Source organism: Hippopotamus amphibius, chromosome X (assembly GCF_030028045.1).
Source record: "Hippopotamus amphibius kiboko isolate mHipAmp2 chromosome X, mHipAmp2.hap2, whole genome shotgun sequence".
NCBI classification, from domain to species: Eukaryota; Metazoa; Chordata; class Mammalia; order Artiodactyla; family Hippopotamidae; genus Hippopotamus; species Hippopotamus amphibius.
The window spans coordinates 98,573,378-98,594,012 of record NC_080203.1 but is presented as its reverse complement, the minus strand read 5'-3'; the positions used below and the strand labels follow the sequence as shown (position 1 = coordinate 98,594,012).

Sequence of the window (20,635 nt, the reverse complement as noted above, 5' to 3'; positions counted from 1 at the left end):
GAACCACTGAGATGACATAAGACTTTTACAAATAATTGATATCAAATCTGCCCATCTAGTGCACAAAAACAAAATAGACATTGGCACAATTTTAACTGGATAATTCATGGGAAAAGGACTATTTTTTTTTGATGAGAAAACATTATCATTTCCTTATAAACGCTAAAAGCAAATAAAGAAAATTTAAAGGTAAAATGCAACAATAACTCATAATATATTCCCTCTCATGTAAATAGGCCAATCACCTTAAAGACAAGGGGTTTTCAGCGTGAATATTTATCAGACTACATAACCCATTGTACCAATTGCATTCTGATTCTGTAACAAAACCTTTTCTATAAAAGTTAGTACAGCTAGAAGTGAATATAAATTAGCCCCCCTTTAAACATTTAACATCAAAACTATATACATTAACCCACTATGTACATTAACCAACAGTTTTCTCAAAGTAATGGCGTTTTAGACGGATATCAAAATTCGCAGCGAAGAACCAGACAGAATACAAAACAGCGGTTTTTCCAGCTCATCTATTATTTTCTAAGTTTATCATTTAATTATCGTAGTACAATTTAACTGGTAAGTATTTCAGTACTTGAAGCATGAGCTCTACAGAATACGAAGCTATGAATTATAGTAACAGGGTTTGGATCTCACAAGTGCAGCGTCGATCAAACGTTGTCTACACGTGGAAGATTGACTGGATCTGTGGTTCATCCTCGCTGGCGGGGCCTTCCCCTGATGCTTTCGAGGCAGTAGTCTTGTCTTGGACGGTGACATACTGACTTCCTTCGTTTTCATCCTCTGCCTTCTCCCATTGTAGATCTTTGGAAATCAGCTGTCTGGCCAATTTGATGTTCAGCCCTTCGCTGTAGTAAAGCTTCCTTTTCATTTTGAACTGCCGCTGTTTCTCTTGTTTGTCCAGGAGGAGTTTGCCGGTGTGCGCCCCATCCCTCTGCGGCTCCCACACTTCATAGTTGCGGTCCGAGGTATTAATAGCGGCTAACTTCTTAGCTAAGCTGTCGATGGTCATGGGTTCTTCAGTTTCCAAATCACTAGCTGAACCTCCTTCCCTGTCCTGCAGACCGAGCTGGGGAGTGCTGGGCTCGTTCATCTTCATGAAATCGTAGTCTCTGTATGCAGGGCGGTAGGTTGCCAGGATGTTCAATTCGTCCCACTTCTGGGACTTCTTCCTCTTCACCCCCTGGAGGGTACCCCCGGACTGCTGGCCCGAGGCTCCCACCGACGAGGCCGTGGAGCTTTTGTTCTTCAGGATCCCCTTGATGGGCCGGTGAGAGGAGTTGGAGGTTGCCATCCTTGGGAAGTGAAGGGCGGCCGCTGCCGCAGTGCGCGTGAGGGTTGGGCCGACGCAGCGCTGAGCACCGAGCTGCAGTGCGGTCTGACTGCCCAATGGCGACCACGCCCTAAAGACCTCGCCCGGCCCTGGCGTCACAAAAGTCAGCCGCGGGTGATGCCACAGTGGTCCCCGCTGCCGTCAGCGCTGCCGTCATCGCTGCCGCCATCGCCTGGGGGGAGGGGGGAGGGGAGGCCAAGTGGACCTCAGTCTTTTTTTTTTTTTAATAGTGTAAGATAGGAAATCTCCCTTCGTTGCACGTGAAACGGAGAAGCACTGTCTTGTGAATTTCTCTAGGCCCTGTCCGGGTGAGGGCGGATCCTGTAAAATGTACTTCTCCCTGGGGATCACGGTCCACAGTTTCAAAAGCCACTCCTTGGGTTGGAAAGATTGGAGGCCTAGGCGCTAGGCTAGGAACTCCTCCCCCGCCCCCCAACATTGTCCATGATCACTATTGCTTCTTCACCCATCCCTCCCTTCACTACTGGCCTAAATATTTCAAGAGACTCCGATTCTATCTCTTCTGCCACCACCCTTTTTCAAGTCACCACCATCTCTGGTCGGGGTCACAGCCAAAGCCTTTGAACTAGCCCCCACCCCCACCCCATCACCCCTCCTGCTGCCTTCCAAGCTCTCATTTACCCTCTATTCAGTGCGGTCTTTTAAAAACACCGTCAAATCTTGTCCCATCTCTCTTTCAAACCCTTTAACAGCTGCCCATTTTCTTTAACATAAAGAGCAAAATCCAGCATAGGCCGGAAAGCAGCTCTGTGATGGGCTCCCGCGCACATCTGGAGCCCTCCCGCCCACTCCCCCCAATTCTCCCCACCCTACCTCTAGCTTTCGATCCCGGCCTCTCAGTTCCAGGAGCATTCCCCTTCCTGCCTGTCCCAGAGTCTTCCCCTAGGTTCTTCTCACAGCCTGGAATACCCCTTCAGATTTCAGCTGAGTCATGACTGCCTTACAGGAGCCTGTTCCTTGACCTCCAAAGCAGATAGGCCTTCCTGTGCTTTCATGGCCTCACTTATTGCCCTTGGCAGCATTCAGAGTTGTGGCAATTATGTTGGTTATCTGTGTACACTAGACAGGCAACTCCCACACAAGGGAATGTGTCTTTTTCTCGCCATTATTTTCAGCTTCACAACACATAGTACATCGTAGGTATTACCAACACATAGCACATAGTAGGTATTACCACAATATGTATGGAATGAATAATAAATGATAGGTGATAGGTAATTGGAAGATATGAGTGAAGAAAAGGGGGCTCCAGAGCTTCACTGTCAGTTACATTTTGTTCAATCAGTCACATGAGAAAAACACCCCACACGTGGAATTTGGGGATTGTTCCAAAGAGTGACTTTGGAACATTTTGTCCTTCACAGGCCTCATATTTCACAGGCAGTGACTTTCTTCTCAAAAACAAAAAGGAAATTAAGATCCAGTTTCACATTTTCCCCTCCAGGTAGCATTCACAAGAATTTTTTTCCTTCTGATAACATTTTGCTTCCTCTTCTCTCCCTCAAGGTCTTTCTACATTTTAAAACACAAAAGCAAAAGCATGAAAGAACCGTAAAACTTTTACAAGGGTCTTAAGCACCTTAAGTTCAAGTTGTCCTGTATTCTCCAAAGTCCTACTAACTTCAGGAACTCTGCAATCACTTTAAAACTGTGTTATTCGTCTCAGAAAAAGAATTTCCTGATACCACACTGAAAAAAATGCTGTATTGTGTGGTAAGGGCTTTCAGGGATTCAAAAGCTGATATTCAAGGCTATAGGAAAACCCTCTGGTATGTGAGTAGGGAAAAAAACCAACTTTCATTATTCAGAAATACTCTAGGCTACTCTTTTCAAAAACCTGTCTGAAAGGCAGCACAGACCCGCACAACACAATTGGTCCTGGCTGGTAGGCACAGTGGGTCTGTGTGTGTTTAGCTGTAAACAGGATGTTGAGGGAGATGCTGATTCCAGTGCATTGGGATTTTGCTTTTGTGTGTACACAGTACCTACTGTCACATACTGTGATCTGAATATACAAGCTGTTCAATATAGAATGAGTCAGCCATCCCGAAGTTCTTGAGTTTTCTGAAATTCATCATTCAGTAACACAATGGTGGTTCATACTAGGGCAAGAGTACTGTGATTGTGAACTTCTGACCTGGGCCACAAACAAAATCCTTTAAAGAAATCACCAGGCATTACAGATCTCAGTTGCACATTATTTAAAAGTAATCTCTTTCACCTACCATTGGCTAATTATCTGGTTCATGAAAGTTGCCCTAAGAAAAATCCAAATTTCGAAATTTTGCCATCGAAGCTAAAAACTCTCAATCTAGTCAATATTACCACAAGCCTAAAAGTTAAAAAAAGATCTGCACTCTTTCCAACATTCCTCTTCACACAATTCAGTTGTTATTGCCCTAGGACAATGGCTAAGCAGATAGATCTGTGGTTCTTACACACACACACACACACACACACACACACACACACACACACCCACCCAAGACTGACTAAAACTTTCCCAGTCAATGACACCTTATATGCAGTTTAGATACAGACCTAGAAAGCCCTTCTTTCAACCAATATTATGTCCAGTAGGAGAACTTTCATTCTGAATGCACAAAAAGTGAGGTTGTGCTGCAGTGGTCTTCAATAGGTTAGATAACTGCATCTAAATATGCGTGGTGTTCTATCATCACAGTTTTAAAATACATTTAAAACATCACTGATATTTAAATTAACTGATTGTTAAGCCTGGCAGTAGATCACTCCACGGTTTCGTTTCTTCCACTGAGAATCACCTCCCTTCCATGGAGACATTCTCCAAATGTGGTAAATACAGGAATCGGTTCAAAAGAACTAAGCCAGCAACCAAGAAATTCTCAACCAAAGGTGGGAGCACCTAAGAAACCAAAAGCTGCCATAAACAAGGAAAGTATCTCAGATGTCTACTGGGTGCCATTGGTGAGAAATTAGTAAAACACTGAGAAGGCAGTCAGATTTTTGGGGACCAATCATGCTGCCAGAAGTGGAGATTAGTACTAGTTCACCCATGTAGCATCTGACGGTATACATTAGTCCATCCAAGAATTGTCCACAGTACTTGGAGAATTATGTTGGATATTGTGTAGTATAAAAATAAAAGTGCTATTTGGTTTTGAATCTATGTTTCTCTCTCTCATATTCCAAACCCAAATTTCTGATATTCTATTAAATATCCCTGTCTTAGATTGGGTTCCCTTAGAAGCTGACCCAGAGACAAGGATTCAAGTGCAAGTAGTTTACTTGGGAGGAGATTTGCCGAAAATACTGGGAGGGGAATGGGGGAGTGAGACAGAGAAGGGCAGGAAGCAAAGGATGCATTAGAAAAGCAGTTCCTACTGTAGGCAACTAGAGCTTAACGCTCCTGAGAAACTCTAGAAGTCAATGTAGAAGACTTACCCCCATCGCCTACCTCCACCCTGTTGGCGAGGGAGCTGGAGTATATTTATACATCAGTTGCTGCCATCCTGACTGCAGGCCTGCTGGGAGCAGGGAGAGGCATGAATCCCTTGCACTCTTTATTCCCGCTAGAGCTTGGGGAGTGAATGGCCAGCTTGCTAATGCAGACTCGTGTTGGCTTCTTTCCTTGCCCGTGTCACAAACCCTCTGCCTCTATCCTGCTCCCTGGGATCACAGTCCCAAATGAAAGCTTTTTTCTCCAGCTCTGCTTTTGCAGGAGGAACCCAAACTAAGACAAGGATTGTGTATTTCATCTTTAATTCCCCCACACCTAAACAATAATTTGTTGAATACATCTTTATTGAAGTATAATTGCTTTACAATGTTGTGTTAGTTTCTGCTGTACAACTAAGTGAATCAGCTGTATTTATACATATATCCCCATATCCCCTCCCTTTTGAGCCTCCCTCCCACCCTCCCTATCCCACCCCTCTAGATCATCACAAAGCATCGAGCTGATCTCCCTGTGCTATGCAGCAGCTTCCTACTAGCTATCTACTTTACATTTGGTAGTGTATATATGTCAATGCTACTCTCTCACTATGTCCCAGCCTCCCCTCCCCCTCTCTGTGTTCTCAAGTCCGTTCTCTACGTCTGTGTCTTTATTCCTGCCCTGCCACTAGGTTCATGAGAACCAGTTTTCTAGATTCCATATATATGTGTTAGCATATGGTATTTTTTTTCTCTTTCTGACTTACTTCACTCTCTAAACAATAATTGGCACATGTCCATATTCTGTGGCAGATTCGTATTTCTGTAAAGTGGGTGAATGAACTGAGGGAAGTGAACAAAAATCTTTCGAAAGGAAGAGCCTGGAAATATGGGCAGATCTAGAGAGGTTCAGTGAGACAATCGTAAGTTTTTAAAAAAATAAATTTATTTATTTATTGGCTGCATTGGGTCTTCGTTGCTGCATGCAGGCTTTCTCTAGTTACAGTGAGCGGGGGCTACTCTTCATTGCGGTGCATGGGCTTCTCATTGCAATAGCTTCTCTTGTTGCGGAGCATGGGCTCTAGAGCTCAGGCTCAGTAGTTGTGGCGCACGAGCTTAGTTGCTCCGCGGCATGTGGGATAACTTCCCGGCCCAGGGATTGGACCCATGTCCCCTGCATTGGCAGGCGGATTCTTAACCACTGCACCACCAGGGAAGTCCCGACACTTGTAAGTTTTAAAGCAGTAAATCTTTTTTTCCAAATTAACTGTTACATAGAATTCTGAAATAAAAATTAGTAAAATTGGAGCTAAGAAGCAATGGAGTTGGTCTGTCTGAGTGGGGGTAGGGACACCAGAATTCTCACTGCTTGAGGTCTCAGAGGTGGCTCCTGAGGCATCACAGGGATTTGGGGAGGGGGGCCGAGTGGAAAATCACTGCTCCCGAGAGAGTCATTGCCCAAAGCGGTGTTATCCCAAGGGTTGATTTTCTGAGTGATCACTTGTTTTGAGACTGGGGGTTGAGAATGGAGGTGAGGAGATTTTCTACTGTAGTGATTCAGACCAGCACATTCATTCAGTGCAGGTCACAAAGAAGACAGGACATCGATGAGAATTTCTGATGTTACATTGTAAATATCAACTTTGCCCCCTACCAAAAGGATAATCTAGTTTGGGAATGTTCAATGAAGAAAAATGTCATCAGTGGGAATGTCTGCCAGGAGTTATATAGAAAATAATGGCAAAGACATCAGAAGGCAGGCCTTGCAGAAATGAGCTGAAAAAAAAAAAAAAAGAAAAGGGAAGAAACAGGCTGAAGAGTCTGCAGTAGAGAAATGTTCTTCCTGCTCTCTAAAGGACACTAAGATGTTTCATGGTTAGGGAAATGTAAAGGTGTTCAACCTCTTGCTCTTGACCCTGCTTGGTCAGGGAAGGAGCTACGGATAAAATAGAACTTGCACTTATCAACTATTTTTTAATTTTATATTTTAATTGAAGTATAGTTGAGTTACAGTGTTGTGTCAGTTTCAGATGTATAGCAAAGTGATTCAGTTACACATACACACACAAACACACGCACACATATATTCTTTTTCAGATTCTTTTCCCTTATAGGTTATTACAAGATATTGAGTAGAGTTCCCTGTGCTATACAGTAGGTCCTTGTTGTTTATTTTATATATATCAGTGTGTATATGTTAATCCCAAATTCCTAATTTATCCCCCCCCCCACCTGCTTTCCCCTTTGGTAATCATAAGTTTGTTTTCTATGTCTGTGAGTCTGTTTCTGTCTTGTAAATATATATATATCTCACATCTTCTTTATCTGTTCATCTGTCGGTGGACATTTAGGTTGCTTCCACGTCTTGGCTATTGTAAATAGTGCTACTATGAACACCAGGGTGCATGTATCTTTTCGAATTATGGTTTTCTCCAGATATAGTCCTTAAAAACCTAAAAATAGAGCTACTATATGATCCTTAAAAAGCTTATCAACTATTTATATCTATAAACATTATAAAATTAGAGTCCAGAAAGTATTATTAAGACTTAAATGGAAATCCTGAAAGTCAGCTCATCCAAGCTTCCACTGCCTGGCTGCAAAGACTGAGGGCCAGAAAGGTATGGTGACTTGCCCAGGATAACACAGGTGGCTAGTGGCATGGCCAGCACTAAAAATCCAGGTCCTCTGGGACTGCTCTGGCAGCGCCCTTTCCTATTTGCTACCTGCCACCTCTAGAAGTGGTGGGAGTCAGGGGTCCCAGCGTGGGTCTCATATTCCAATCAGATATTGACATCTCTGCCTCCTTGGCCTGTGCCATTCTCCAGTAGCACCAGCACTTTAAAAGAAAAAAAGAAAGAGCAAAACCACCATTTTCTGAAGTATTAAAAGCTTGAAACTCAGGCCCTCTGAAGCTCAAGTTAAAACATGAGGGGCAAGTTCAGCTGGAGGCACAAGTGAAAAAGTTTTTTTGGGCAAGGTATCAACAGGCCAGCTGACCAAGTTTTGTAGCTCTGGATGAGCCATAGTCAAATTAGAAAAGCAATAATGTGATCTAGGGCAGCAAAATTCAATTTTGCCGACAACACTGAGATTCCTTGAGGCAGCCCTTTAAAGATGACATTATAGCAGGATTATTTCCCATGTGTACAAATATAACTGGGGAGAAAAACACACACACAGAGATATAACCCAATGTGTGATCCATTCTCTTCTGGAAACAAATTTTCTTGTTATTATATATCTATATTTTTTAGAAAGAGCATTATAAAAACAGCAAGAGAGTGTAATAGGAAAAGAAATGAAATGCTGCAATTCTTTTTTATGATGTTTCACACACAGAAAGAAAAATAACTCCCAGAATCGTCAAATTTCTTAGAAGATGCAGTAAATATGTTGTTAGCATCCCCATGACTCACTAACAAGATGTTATCTGCAGGGAGGTGGGGCAGGAAAGCTGTCACCAGATTCCAGTCAATGATTTATAGTATTTGTGACTACCACATGCAAAGAGTGTCAGCTGGCAATTTATTCTGGCTGATGTAACCCGACAGAATCTTCTTCCTTTCTGACAACCGGTCCAGTAACTAAGGTTAACACATTTCAGCTCTAATCAACGGAAGAAAACCTAGCGGTGGAGTTTGGTTCTCTATCTTAGTCATGCCAACGTGTTGGTTGTTTTTAAACAGAGCCAGCAAGAGTTCATGGCGGCCACTCTGACACTGTGACAGAAAGGAGGGAGTCAGAGACAGTAGAACAGTGGTTGTTAAACTTCACTGAGCATCAGAACCCCCTCAGGGGCTTGTTAAAACACAGGGTACTGGGCCGCACCCCCAGAGCTTCTGATTCAGTAGGGCTGGGGCAGGCCAAGTAGGGGAAGTTGTATTTTCTAGCAAGTTCCCAGATGATGCTGAAGGTGTTGGTTCAGGAGCTCCCATGAGAACAACTGGAGTAGAAGATATCCTGCCCCATCTGGCAGGTGACTCAGACAAGTCCAGATCCATGGCTGGAGACAATACTCTCTATTCTCTGGAAAGCCAAGCGAGCACAAAACGGAGTACAAAGGGAGAGAAATCCATTCTGCCTGAGGGGGACCAAGAAAGCTTCGTATATAGGCCTTTTTTTGTACTAGCCACTGAGGTGAAGAAGGGCCAGGGAAAGAGACATCAGGCAGAGGATGGTGAAGGTGGCCTATCTCAGATGAGGACAAATGGTATTGGAGATTGATCTCTAATATGCTACAGCAGTAGGATCGCTACTCCCTTTATAACGATATACAAAGAGGGTCCCATCACTCTTTGTTTAATCAAACATTCACATTGACAACTTGAGGTGATTGCACACATAGAAAGAAAATGAAAAGAAGGAATTGGCAGGGTGGGTTCTGTGGCATTCCCTCCAACTGATGCTCCACGGTTGCCTGCACTCTCTCAGTACAAACCAGAATCACATGAATAATTATTCTGCAAAGGCAGAGTAAATTTCTCTTAGCTGATAGCTTTCCCCTAGGGAACTGTCATTGTAACAGGTTGTGTGGACCTATACATACTTAATAGGATGGCAGGTTGGTGGTACTTTAGGCATCTAAATAGTGGTTGCAGGTTATGTTCTTTTGGACAATGCAACTTTCTTGACAGCCCTGCAATCTCATCTCCCAGATGGTCCTCTGCAGGTGAGGCTGGCCATATTTGTCCAAGCATCCAACAGCCAATTTCAGTGGCTTTCATGGCTCACGTTTTATAAGGACTCCAATTAACTAGAGTCTAGATGGAAAGTACATAACATGTAGGCATCACGTTTCTGATATCCTATGTGTCTCCCATAGCTGCTAATGAACACAGGATGGGCTTGAGAAATGCTCTCATTAGTAAATAGCAGGGATCAATGCAGGTGGACCATCAGACAGTCATTGTTTGGGTTGTTCCAGCTGAGGGCTGCCTTAGCCTTAATAGAAAATCCTCCTACAGTGGATGCACTCAACTCTTCAAAGAGACTAGCCCCATCCCAATGAAAAACGGTCACTTTCAATAATTGTGCTCAAAATGACATATTTTATCATCAGGTTTTTTGAGAAATATGCACTTAAAAAAAGACAAAGCAGAATATTGCTTCATGGCTCAAGCAATATATCTCTGTCTCTATTGTTTGTTGAAGTCTTATTAGGGTCAGTTGTGCCCTGAATTATTCCATTTCCTATTTCTCTGTGCCATTCTACCTCCAAATATTTCAGAAATAAAATCCCTTTTCTTTTTCATTTTACTTTTTCATGGGGAAGTATTGAATATGACAGGGCCTGTCATCACCTAATGAGAAATGGCTCTTGGGCAACTTATAACTATTATTAAGATGACATTTTCCCCTCTGAGTATCAACAAGAAACTGAGATGCATGGACTCTAAAGCAAAGCCATGAAGGACTGAAGAAGAGACAATAGCCAAAGAAAAATAGGTGAATCAGACTTACAAATTTAAGCTTTTTGCTCTGGTAACATTTCCCAAGGCTTTTGGAAAATTTTCCTTTAGAGCAAAACAGAATAAGGCAAAGAGACATGAGGAAAGTGAGATTCAGTGTATCATGAGGTTTATTACTTTTCAGTAAGCTGCCGGTGTTAGTGACCCAATCTTCTCACAAAGAAAAAAAAAAATCCCTCCCATTGTCTGTTCATCAAGGAACCTGTAGTAGAGAAAGTCTTTTCCAGATCAGTTCCAAACTACAGGATAAAAATCATTCGTATAACATGTGTATATACATAATGCATTGCTGCAAAACTGATACTGGGCCTCACACTGCAGACATGAAGTCATCTATGAGAAAACCACCATAAAGGACTGAATACTTACAAACACCGATTTTCGTTTTTAACAGCCTAATGAAAAGTTTCAGAGCACTCTTGTCTTTCAAATTAGAGTACCATTTTGTTTTATGGTTTTATTTTCAGATCGATCTTTAGATATGTGCCAGCAGTCATGGGGGTGAAGATGGGTATGAAGATGAAATCACAGACTCAAAACTGTCGCGCCTAATGCTTGGAACCTTGAAAGTCAGAGCAGGTGCTAGAGTTATGAATTGCAATTTTGTGTGGCAACAATCTGGGAGCAACTTAATGGTGACTAACAACTGTTCTCCAGAAAATAGTTTGTCTTCTTTGGTAACATGGTTATGCTTGAAGGATGAAAGGTCATCTGAAATTTTGGAAGCATGGAAGCAGGCATATAGAAGGTTAGATTTCATTGCAGGGGCTGAGGTCATGTCTGGTCCTGCCACTTTACCTAGATTTCCCAAATTTTGGAGTTGGAAGGAACTCAGCATTTATCTAGGCCAGTGCTTCTCAAACTTTAATGTGCTTATGAATCACATAGATATCGTGTTAAAATGCAGATTTTGATTCATCGGGCGTGGAGGAGGGCCCTGAGATTCTGTAGGTCTAACAAGCTCCCAGGTAAAGCCAATACTGCTGGTCTGTGGAGTACATATTGAGTAGCAAGGTCTAAGACCATCTTTTTTTGTTTTACTTTCACTTCTCAGACATTCTAGTGTTTTGTAATTATGTCACAGGTAATTTGTTGCCAATGCTAGTGAAATCACCAAGATTTTTTTTTCCAACTGTAACTATATGGGTAGCTGTATCTATTACATATTTCTATCTCTGTGTCTGTTTACATCTGTATATATGAATGAAAGTTATTTAAGGTTATCCCCATGATAATGTTATTCTCCTTGACATCTGGCTTCTGACATGCTATCCTTGGAAGAGAAAAAGGTAGATTCCTGTGAGGGAACTAAACATAGGTTTGGTTATGCGTTTGGGAATGTGTTACACACGTGAATGTCACCTGCCATGAGTGGAGAAACGATTGAGAATTGCTAATCTAGTTTAATCTCTCAGCCAATGATTTGAAAATCAGGGCACATTAAATAAATAAATAAATAAATCTGCATTGGATATCTAATTTACAAAAATAATGTACTTCCATTCAACAAACTTAAACAGTGAATATCTGTGCAAAGGAAGAAGTAATCAACTCTGTGTATTCCCTCCAACCCTCCGCTAACTGTTAGGTGTACTTCCTGATGGAGTTTTTGTATACTTATACAAACATATTTTTTTTTTTAGCACTCAATAAATGTCTATTTTTTATGAATCTACTTTTTTCAATTCAGTAAACTTTTTAATTGAAGTATAGTTAATTTATAACATGATATTGCTTTCAGGTGTACAGCACAGTGATTCAATATTTTTATAGATTATACTCCATTGAAAGTTATTACAAAATAATGGTATATTTCCCTGTGCGGTACAATGTATCCTTGTTGCTTACCTATTTTTTTTTTTTATTTTTTGGGGGTACACCAAGTTCAATCATCTGTTTTCATACACATATCCCCGTATTCCCTCCCTTCCTTGACTCCCCCACGCTTCGAGTACCCCCCACCCTCCCCGCCCCAGTCCTCTAAGGCATTTTCCATCCTCGAGTTGGACTCCCTTTGTTATACAACAACTTCCCACTATCTATTTTACAGTTGGTAGTATATATATGTCTGTGCTACTCTCTCACTTCGTCTCAGCTTCCCCTTCACCCCCCGCCCCCTCCCATACCTCGAGTTCTCCAGTCCATTCTCTGTATCTGCATCCTTATTCTTGTCACTGAGTTCATCAGTACCATTTTTAGATTCTGTATATGTGAGTTAGCATACAATATTTGTCCTTCTCTTTCTGACTTACTTCACTCTGTGTGACAGACTCTAGGGCTATCCACCTCATTACATATAGCTCCATCTCATCCCTTTTTATAGCTGAGTAATATTCCATTGTGTATATATGCCACATCTTCTTTATCCATTCATTTGTTGATGGGCATTTCGGTTGCTTCCATGTCCTGGCTATTGTAAATAGTGCTGCAATAAACATTATGGTACAAGTTTCTTTTGGGATTATGGTTTTCTTTGGGTATATGCCCAGGAGTGGGATTACTGGATCATATGGAAGTTCTATTTGTAGTTTTTTAAGGAACCTCCAAATTGTTTTCCATAGTGGCTGTGCCAACTTACATTCCCACCAACAGTGCAGGAGAGTTCCCTTTTCTCCACACCCTCTCCAACATTTGTTGTTTCCAGATTTTGTGATGATGGCCATTCTGATTGGTGTGAGGTGATACCTCATTGTGGCATTGACTTGCATTTCTCTGATGATTAGTGATGTTGAGCATCTTTTCATGTGTTTGTTGGCCATCTGTATGTCTTCTTTGGAGAAATGTCTATTTAGGTCTTCTGCCCATTTGTGGATTGGGTTATTTGCTTTTTTGGTATTAAGCTTCATGTGCTGCTTGTATATTTTGGAGGTTAATCCTTTGTCTGTTGTTTCATAGGCAATTATTTTTTCCCATTCTGAGGGTTGCCTTTTAGTCTTGTTTATGGTTTCTTTCGCTGTGCAAAAGCTTTTAAGTTTCATGAGGTCCCATTTGTTTATTCTTGATTTTATTTCCATGATTCTAGTACAAACATATTTTTAATAAAGTATGTCAAATTCCCTGCAAGTTGCTGTTCTTGTTTAATATTTTGGAAACAACTATTGCAGGTCTATTAGAAAAATGCAACCAAGCATTTTTCTAATTTTCTCAAGTAATTTCCTTGAGCTTTATTTCCACTTTTGTGATCCATAACTAGTTTTATTACGAGGAAGAGGAAGAGGAATAGCAATCAAAGTGTTTTCCCGGGACAGTAGAATGTAAGTTCCATGAATGCCAAGACCTTTGTCTGGATCAGATGTATCCCAAGATCCTAGAAAGGAGCCTGATGCCTAGTAAGTGCCTGATAAATATGTATGCAATAAATCAACGTCCGCCAGACAGTATTACGATAATTGGGAAGTGGGTGGGGGAATAGACTGTCAAGGGAAGGGGCTGAGGCATAACTTATACCTATTAAATGTTTGCCTTTGACATCATCCAGTAAGAATCAACACATTAGTTGGGTAAATTTTGTCTGTGGCTCAATTTTGTTTAATGACTGGTCATATAACAAAATGGTTCTTCTTTTTTTTTAAAGATTTATTTTATTATTTATTTATTTATTTATTGGCTGCGTTGGGTCTTCTTTGCTGTGCACGGGCTTTCTCCAGTTGCAGTGAGCAGGGGCTACTCTTCATTGTGCGTGGGTTTCTCATTACGGTGGCTTCTCTTGTTGCGGAGCACGGGCTCTAGGCATGCAGACTTAAATAGTTGTGACATGTGGGCCCAGGAGTTGTGGCTCATGGGCCCTAGAGCACAGGCTCAGTAGTTGCGGCTCATGGGCTTAGTTTCTCCTTGGCATGTGGGATCTTCCTGGCCCAGGTATCGAACCCGTGTCCCCCGCATTGGCAGGCAGATTCTTAACCACTGCGCCACAAGGCAAGCCCAAAATGGTTCTTCTTGACCCTAGAAATATGATAAAGTAGATAGGCATTTTATTTGCCTTTTTAATGTACTAACCATATATATATATATATGTAAGTTTTTGCCCCCAGTTCTTTCCAATCTTCAAAAAAACATTCATTCATTCATTGGACAAGTATTTCTATCCTTAGCATCAGGAGCTAGGGGACATGTATGTAGATCTTGGCAGTAGAATTAGGGAGTGAGGGCAGGAAGACCCTCATCCTTAGCTCGGAATGCTGGAAATTTTCACAACCGCTCGGTAATTATCATGCTCAACCTCCAAGTAAGAGAAATCTGAGTATTCATTTTGTGAATTGGGAGAAAAAGGGGCTTGGCCATATTTTGTACTGTGCTGATAACCCTTAAAAGGCACTCTTCCACGGATGTTGGCTCCATCTGGGGACAAAAAAATCATCAAGTGATGTGGTTTTCAGATGATCTAGGACATTCTAGAATTTTGAAGTTGTTATGCAAAAAGGAGAACAAAGAGCCCTTGCTTCAGGGGAATTAGTTATAAAGATTCACTCAAGCTTTGAACTTGTTTGTATGCAATTCTACACCTTTTAAGATGCAAATCATTTTCTCAGATGAACCAAAGGAGATCTGTTGAAAAACTACTGCGGAGTTTGGCAGTTTAATAAAAGGCCCATTTTCAAAACATTGCCTTGTGTAGTGTGGGTCATGTCAGATGATCTCTTTTTGATGCTACTTGAAGTTAATGAAGGAGCAATAACTTCTGACAAATGGTGTTGCAATTTAGTGAATGCAGGAAGGATGGAGGAGGTCAGATTCTACCCTTAATTTCTGTAGCTTAGAATCTTCGTGAACCTAAAGAAATTAGTTAACCATTCTGGGCGTCTATTTTCCCATGTACACAAGGAATACCTGCTAATATCTTCTTGGCAGGGTTGTAGAAACGATCAACTCAGATATTGTGTGGGACATTAGTTCAGCACCTGGTGTGCAGTAATTGGTCAATAAGGTTAACTAGTATTACTACTGATAAGAATAAAACAGGAAGGAGGGATAAATTAGGAATTAGGGATTAGCAGATACTGCATAGAAGATAGATAAACAGCAAGGTTCTACTCTATAGCACAGGGAACTATATTTGATATCTTCTAATAAACCATAATGGAAAAGAATATGAAAAAGATATGTATATACACACACACACACACACGCACATATATATAGCTGAATCACTTTGCTGTACACCAGAAACTAACACGACATTGTAAATTAACTATACTTCAATTTAAAAAGAATAAAGCATACATTCTAAGCATGAGAGTATTTGTACTAGTTTGTTTTACTGTAAATTCCTTATGCTTCTCTATTGGAAAAGGTCTAGCCAATACAGGGACTCAGCTTCTTGCTGTTTGGCCAGCACCATAGTTTACTTTTAAACTTTTCTTTTGGCTGGAACTTGAGTGCCAAAAAACTTGAAGGAGGAGAACACAGGAAAAAGAATATTATTTTAAAATTGCACATTCTTGCAATCTACCCTTGAACCTATTAGGTCGGATCAGTCCAGAGTGGTGCTGAAGACATCTTTCACCCTCTCACTGGCCTGAGAAGAGCTGTCATGATTTGGTTTCCCCATTCCACTTTAACAAGCCCATTCTGAGTCATTATGGTTTCTTGGTTAAGTACTTCTGAAACACATATTCTTTAACTGACAGGTTATTTCAGCTCCTTCAGAGCTTTTATATTCAGGGCATTTATATGCTGAGCAATCTTAATATTAAACTGTCAGAGAAAGACAAACATCATATGATATTGATCTTGTGTGGCTGTGGGGTGGCCGCAGTACGTGGCAGCTTGAAGCAGGATCTCAGTTGCCCGACCAGGGACTGAACCTGGGCCGCGGTGATGAGAGCACTGAATCCTAACCACTAGACCACTGGAGCCTGACTAGTGGCTAGGAGCAGGGCCCTGGCTCTTGTCTGCTTTGAAGAAAAATAAAATGAGCAAAGAGATGAAAAGCAGTGAGACAAGTAAAGTGTTTATTAGGAGAGAAGATATACATGCAGAAAGCACGGGCAGGCTAAGAGAGAGAGAGAGAGAGAGCCATGAGCTTTTGGAATGGATTAAATCACTTATTATGGAGACAATTCTTCGGGGTTCCCTCTGGCCAATCATCTTGCTTTGTCTGGCTTTGAGTCTGTATTTGGCCTGACTCAGGGCCCTCTCTTATGTGCATGACATCTTTTAGCCAAGATGGATTCGAGTGCAAGGGTCTCTGGGAAGTTGACAGAACATATTATGGTCTGGCATCCCCTCCCCTGAGGATCCTTTCTGTGCATGCATAGCTTGGGGGTCTCCTTGACCTCAAGAATGAGAAATATGTGGTCTCTTTATCTTTTATCTAAGCAGGACTCAGCCCCTCCATGCTCCTGCCATTCCTTATCTTGAACTATCTGTCCACAGGGGACAGATTCCAGCTGCTCAGCCTGGGGCCCATCTATCTCCTGCCACAAAACATGATAAAAATGAACTTATTTCCAAATAAAAACAGACTCACAGACATAGAAAACAAGCTTATGGTTACCAATGGGGATAGAGGGTGGTGGGGAGAGGAGAGATAAATTAGGAGTTTGGGATTAACATATACACACTACTGCATATAAAATAGGTAAACAGGGCTTCCTAGGTGGTGCAATGGTTAAGAATCTGCCTGCCAATGCAGGGGACACGGGTTCGATCCCTGCTCCAGGAAGATCCCACATGCCACGGAGCAACTAAGCCCGTGCACCACAACTATTGAGCCTGCACTTTAGATCCCGTGAGCCACAACTATTGAGCCCATGTGCCACAACTACTGAAGCCCATGCGCCTAGAGCCCATGTTCCGCAACAAGAGAAGCCAAGTCAATGAGGAGCCCACGCACCACAACGAAGAGTAGCCCCCACTCACCGCAACTAAAAGAAAGCCCGCGCACAGCAAAAAAGACCCAATGCAGCCAATAAAATAAATAAATAAATAAATAAATTTATAAAATAGGTAAACAGCAAAGACCTACTGTATAGCACAGGGAACTATACTCAATATCTTGTAATAACCTTAAAAAGCTAAAATGGAAAAGAATCTGAAAAAGAATATATATACATGTGTGTGTGTATATATATATATATACACACACACATAAGTAATATATATGTATGTATAACTGGATTACTTTACTGTACATTTGAAACTAACACAACATTGGAAATTAACTATATTTCAATTAAAAATATTTGACTACCATTAAATTAATATGTATATATGCAGTAGAAACTGATATGAAGAAAAATTACTTCACTAAGGCTTATCACAGAAAAGCAAATATTTCAAATCTATTATAGTATGACTGTGTGGTTATAAGGCATGGCATTTTTGATGGATAATTTAGTAGTCATAAGCTTGCATCTTTCAAAAATAACATAAATTCTTAGTCTTGTTATTGTCCCCCAAACATATATTAGTCCCTTATTACTGTTGGTATCGGAGGAAATGAATGAGTTTTGCCTTCAGTTCATCTTCTCTATTCTTTCCTGTTAGGTCTATACACTAACCTGAAATAAACAAAGAAAGAAAGAAGCAAATACAACTACCTACAACAGAAATCAGACCACTCTGTCACATCTCACATTCATTCTCTAGGCAGGAGCCAGAGTGATCTTTTTAAAAAGGAAAACAGATCACATTATTCCCTTGCTCAAAAGGCTTGTCTTCCCAATTGAATCTAGAAAAAGAATCCAAATTCCTCCCTCAACAGGTGTTGTATTATTTTGATCCTACCTCCTCCTTCTCTGGCCTCATCTTCCACTGTTTCCCCTTGATCCCCATCTTGCTGTTCCTCTAAATACACAGTTTACTTCAGCTTTGGGGACTTTGCTGTTTTCTCTGTTTAAAGTGCCCTGTCTCCAATCTTTTGCGTTGAATAGCTTTTATGTCTCAGCCCAAAGACCACTTCCTCAGTGAGGCCTTCCTTGACCACCCACACTAAATTAGCACCCTCACCCTCCAAACACACTCTACCCTCTTGTTTGTTATTACTATTATTATTATCATTATTATTTAACATAGCATTCAGCACCACCCAAAATTAGGTTTATCTCTATTTTCTCATTTGCTGTCTGTCTTTTCCCACTAATATGAAGGCAGGATCTTATGCATCTTATTCCCTGGTATATCCTCAGTGTCTGAATCAGTACCAGGCACAGTGTAGGCACTCAATAAATATTTGGATAAATCATATGATGTTGCCTCAGAGAGGTGCTATGTGTTTCTTTCGTGCTTGATAAAGTGTGTTATGATCCAAAGGCAGGTTCTCATTCAAGTTCTGCATTTATTTAGCTGTGTCATCTTAGACAAAGCATCCACATTCTTGAGCTGTACTTGATTCATCATGAAAATGAGAAGGATATAGCAGAATCTCTCAAACTAGCACCAAAAAATTGATAATGGATATGCTGTATTTTTAATATTTCAAGAATGCTGATGAAAATCTGATATTTTATCCATATTATATTTGTAGAGAGCAAATACAGTATCAATTTTTTTACTTTGTCTAGAATTCTATTAGTTCTTAATAATTAGCAGTTTGTGTCTTTTATTTATAAAAAGGGTGAACAAGTCAAGGATAATTTCATTTTCTAGTAAAAGATTTTCAAATGGGAAAGAAAAGAATGGGCTATTAGGGCTGAAAAGGCTTTGGAGAAAATGAGCTGTAAGTGTCTTATCAACTTCAAAATTCTGTGATTCTTACTGTATAATTCAGAATCCCTTGTTGTAAGCAATAGAGCCCATTCTAACCAGTTACCACAGAAGGCGATTTAACAGAGAATGGCAGGTACCTCATAGAATCTCCAAGGCAGCAAGTAGCATTGACTAAACAGCTTGGGATTGCAAGGTAGTACTACTCTATCGCTGTCAGAATAAATTTTTATACAGAATTTCTTGGTTAAAGCATATACCTTATTTATTTTGGTAAGTAATACCAAATTTATACCCACAAATCATATGACCAATAACGACTAGGAATCCCTTTTCCTCATATCCTTGTCACGTGCCAAGGCATTGCTGGATTATTGGCCATCAGTCTGTTGAAGGCTGTGTTGAGACACCTCATTCCTCTCTGCATGGACCCTAACGACCATTTGCTCTCCAAGACTTTGTTGTCACTCTGGGAATCCAAACAGACTTTTAGGGTATAAATCCCTTTGCCCTTTGGTCCTCCAGCTTCCCATTGGGTCTTTCCAACTCCCCAGAACACTAACCCAGAAAGAAGGGCCCAGAATTTTTCTGGCCTCTGGTCTCCTTGCTTCCCTTCTGTCTCTCCTTCTTCCCCTCATCCCAAGAAGTATTTTTCCAATCTGAGTAGGAGTGGTACTTTACTGTCACTCACAGGATTCTTTTAAACATTGTCTATGCCCAGGTCTGCTTTAATTTCCCTAAAACAGAAGTCACAATATGGTTGTCAAGAGGCCGTATTTGGCCACAGATTAGTTGTTTGTCTGGCTAGTATTTTTAAAAGAAATTAAATTTGAAAGATTTTAGATGGGTCAGATAATTTTTGACCCAGAAAACATTTTGTCCAGAAACAAATAAAAACCTTCCATAAATGTTTATAATTTTTTTTATCCGCTTGTGCAAATTCTTTCACCAATTGGCAATTATTGGAAACTTCTTCAAATCTCAGTGCTAGGCTCGTCTCTCTTTTCCTCTTTACTCTGCCCCTAAGTCATCTCATCCATGCTCAAGGTTCTAATCCCCATGTATATGCAATGACTCTCTGCATATATTTACACCTCTGACCCAGATCTTGGATTTCCAGCTTCTTGGTTGACATTTCTACCTCTATGTCTTAAATATTTTCAGACTCAACAATTTCAAAGCCAAATTCATGATCACTCCTCCCTGGCTTTCTTCTATTGTGCCCTATTTCAGTGAATAGTACCATGGTCCTTCTGGCAGTGTAAAAGCAAGCAAAAGCAAGCAAGCACACAAACAACGAAGGCTGGAGTCCCCCTTGACATCTTTGTTTTCTTCATACCCTGTATCTTATCTGTCATTCCTAACTTTTGCCAACTCCTTTATATTGTCGCCTCCAAAATAAAATGAGTACGTCCATTCATCTCCATTTCTACTATGGCCTCGCCAATCCAAGCTACCATCACCTCTTGCTTGGACAATCTACTAAGTGATCTCCTTGCATCCATTTCTTTCCCTCTAATTAGTTCTCCACCAAGAGTTCCAACAGAGCTTTTCAAGATGCAATTCTGATCATGTTAGCCAAATCTCTTCTTCCCTAATTACCTCAAATAGTAGAAAGACTTTCCGTAATTCTTAAGATGGAGATTACAGTCTTCACAAGGTTTACATACCCAGATGGCCTGGCCCCTAACTTTACTGTCTCATCTTGTGCCATGATGCTCCTAGATTTCCC

The 20,635-nt window shown here is 40.9% G+C and overlaps 1 protein-coding gene across 1 annotated transcript; it reads right to left on the bottom strand.

The window, feature by feature from the left end:
• Window positions 1-569: 569 nt before the first annotated feature.
• PPP1R2C (PPP1R2C family member C) lies at window positions 570-1,312 on the bottom strand. Its single transcript, XM_057717658.1, is given in 2 exon segments — window positions 570-652; window positions 655-1,312. Coding segments are annotated over 2 exon segments (741 nt in total).
• Window positions 1,313-20,635: the final 19,323 nt, after the last annotated feature.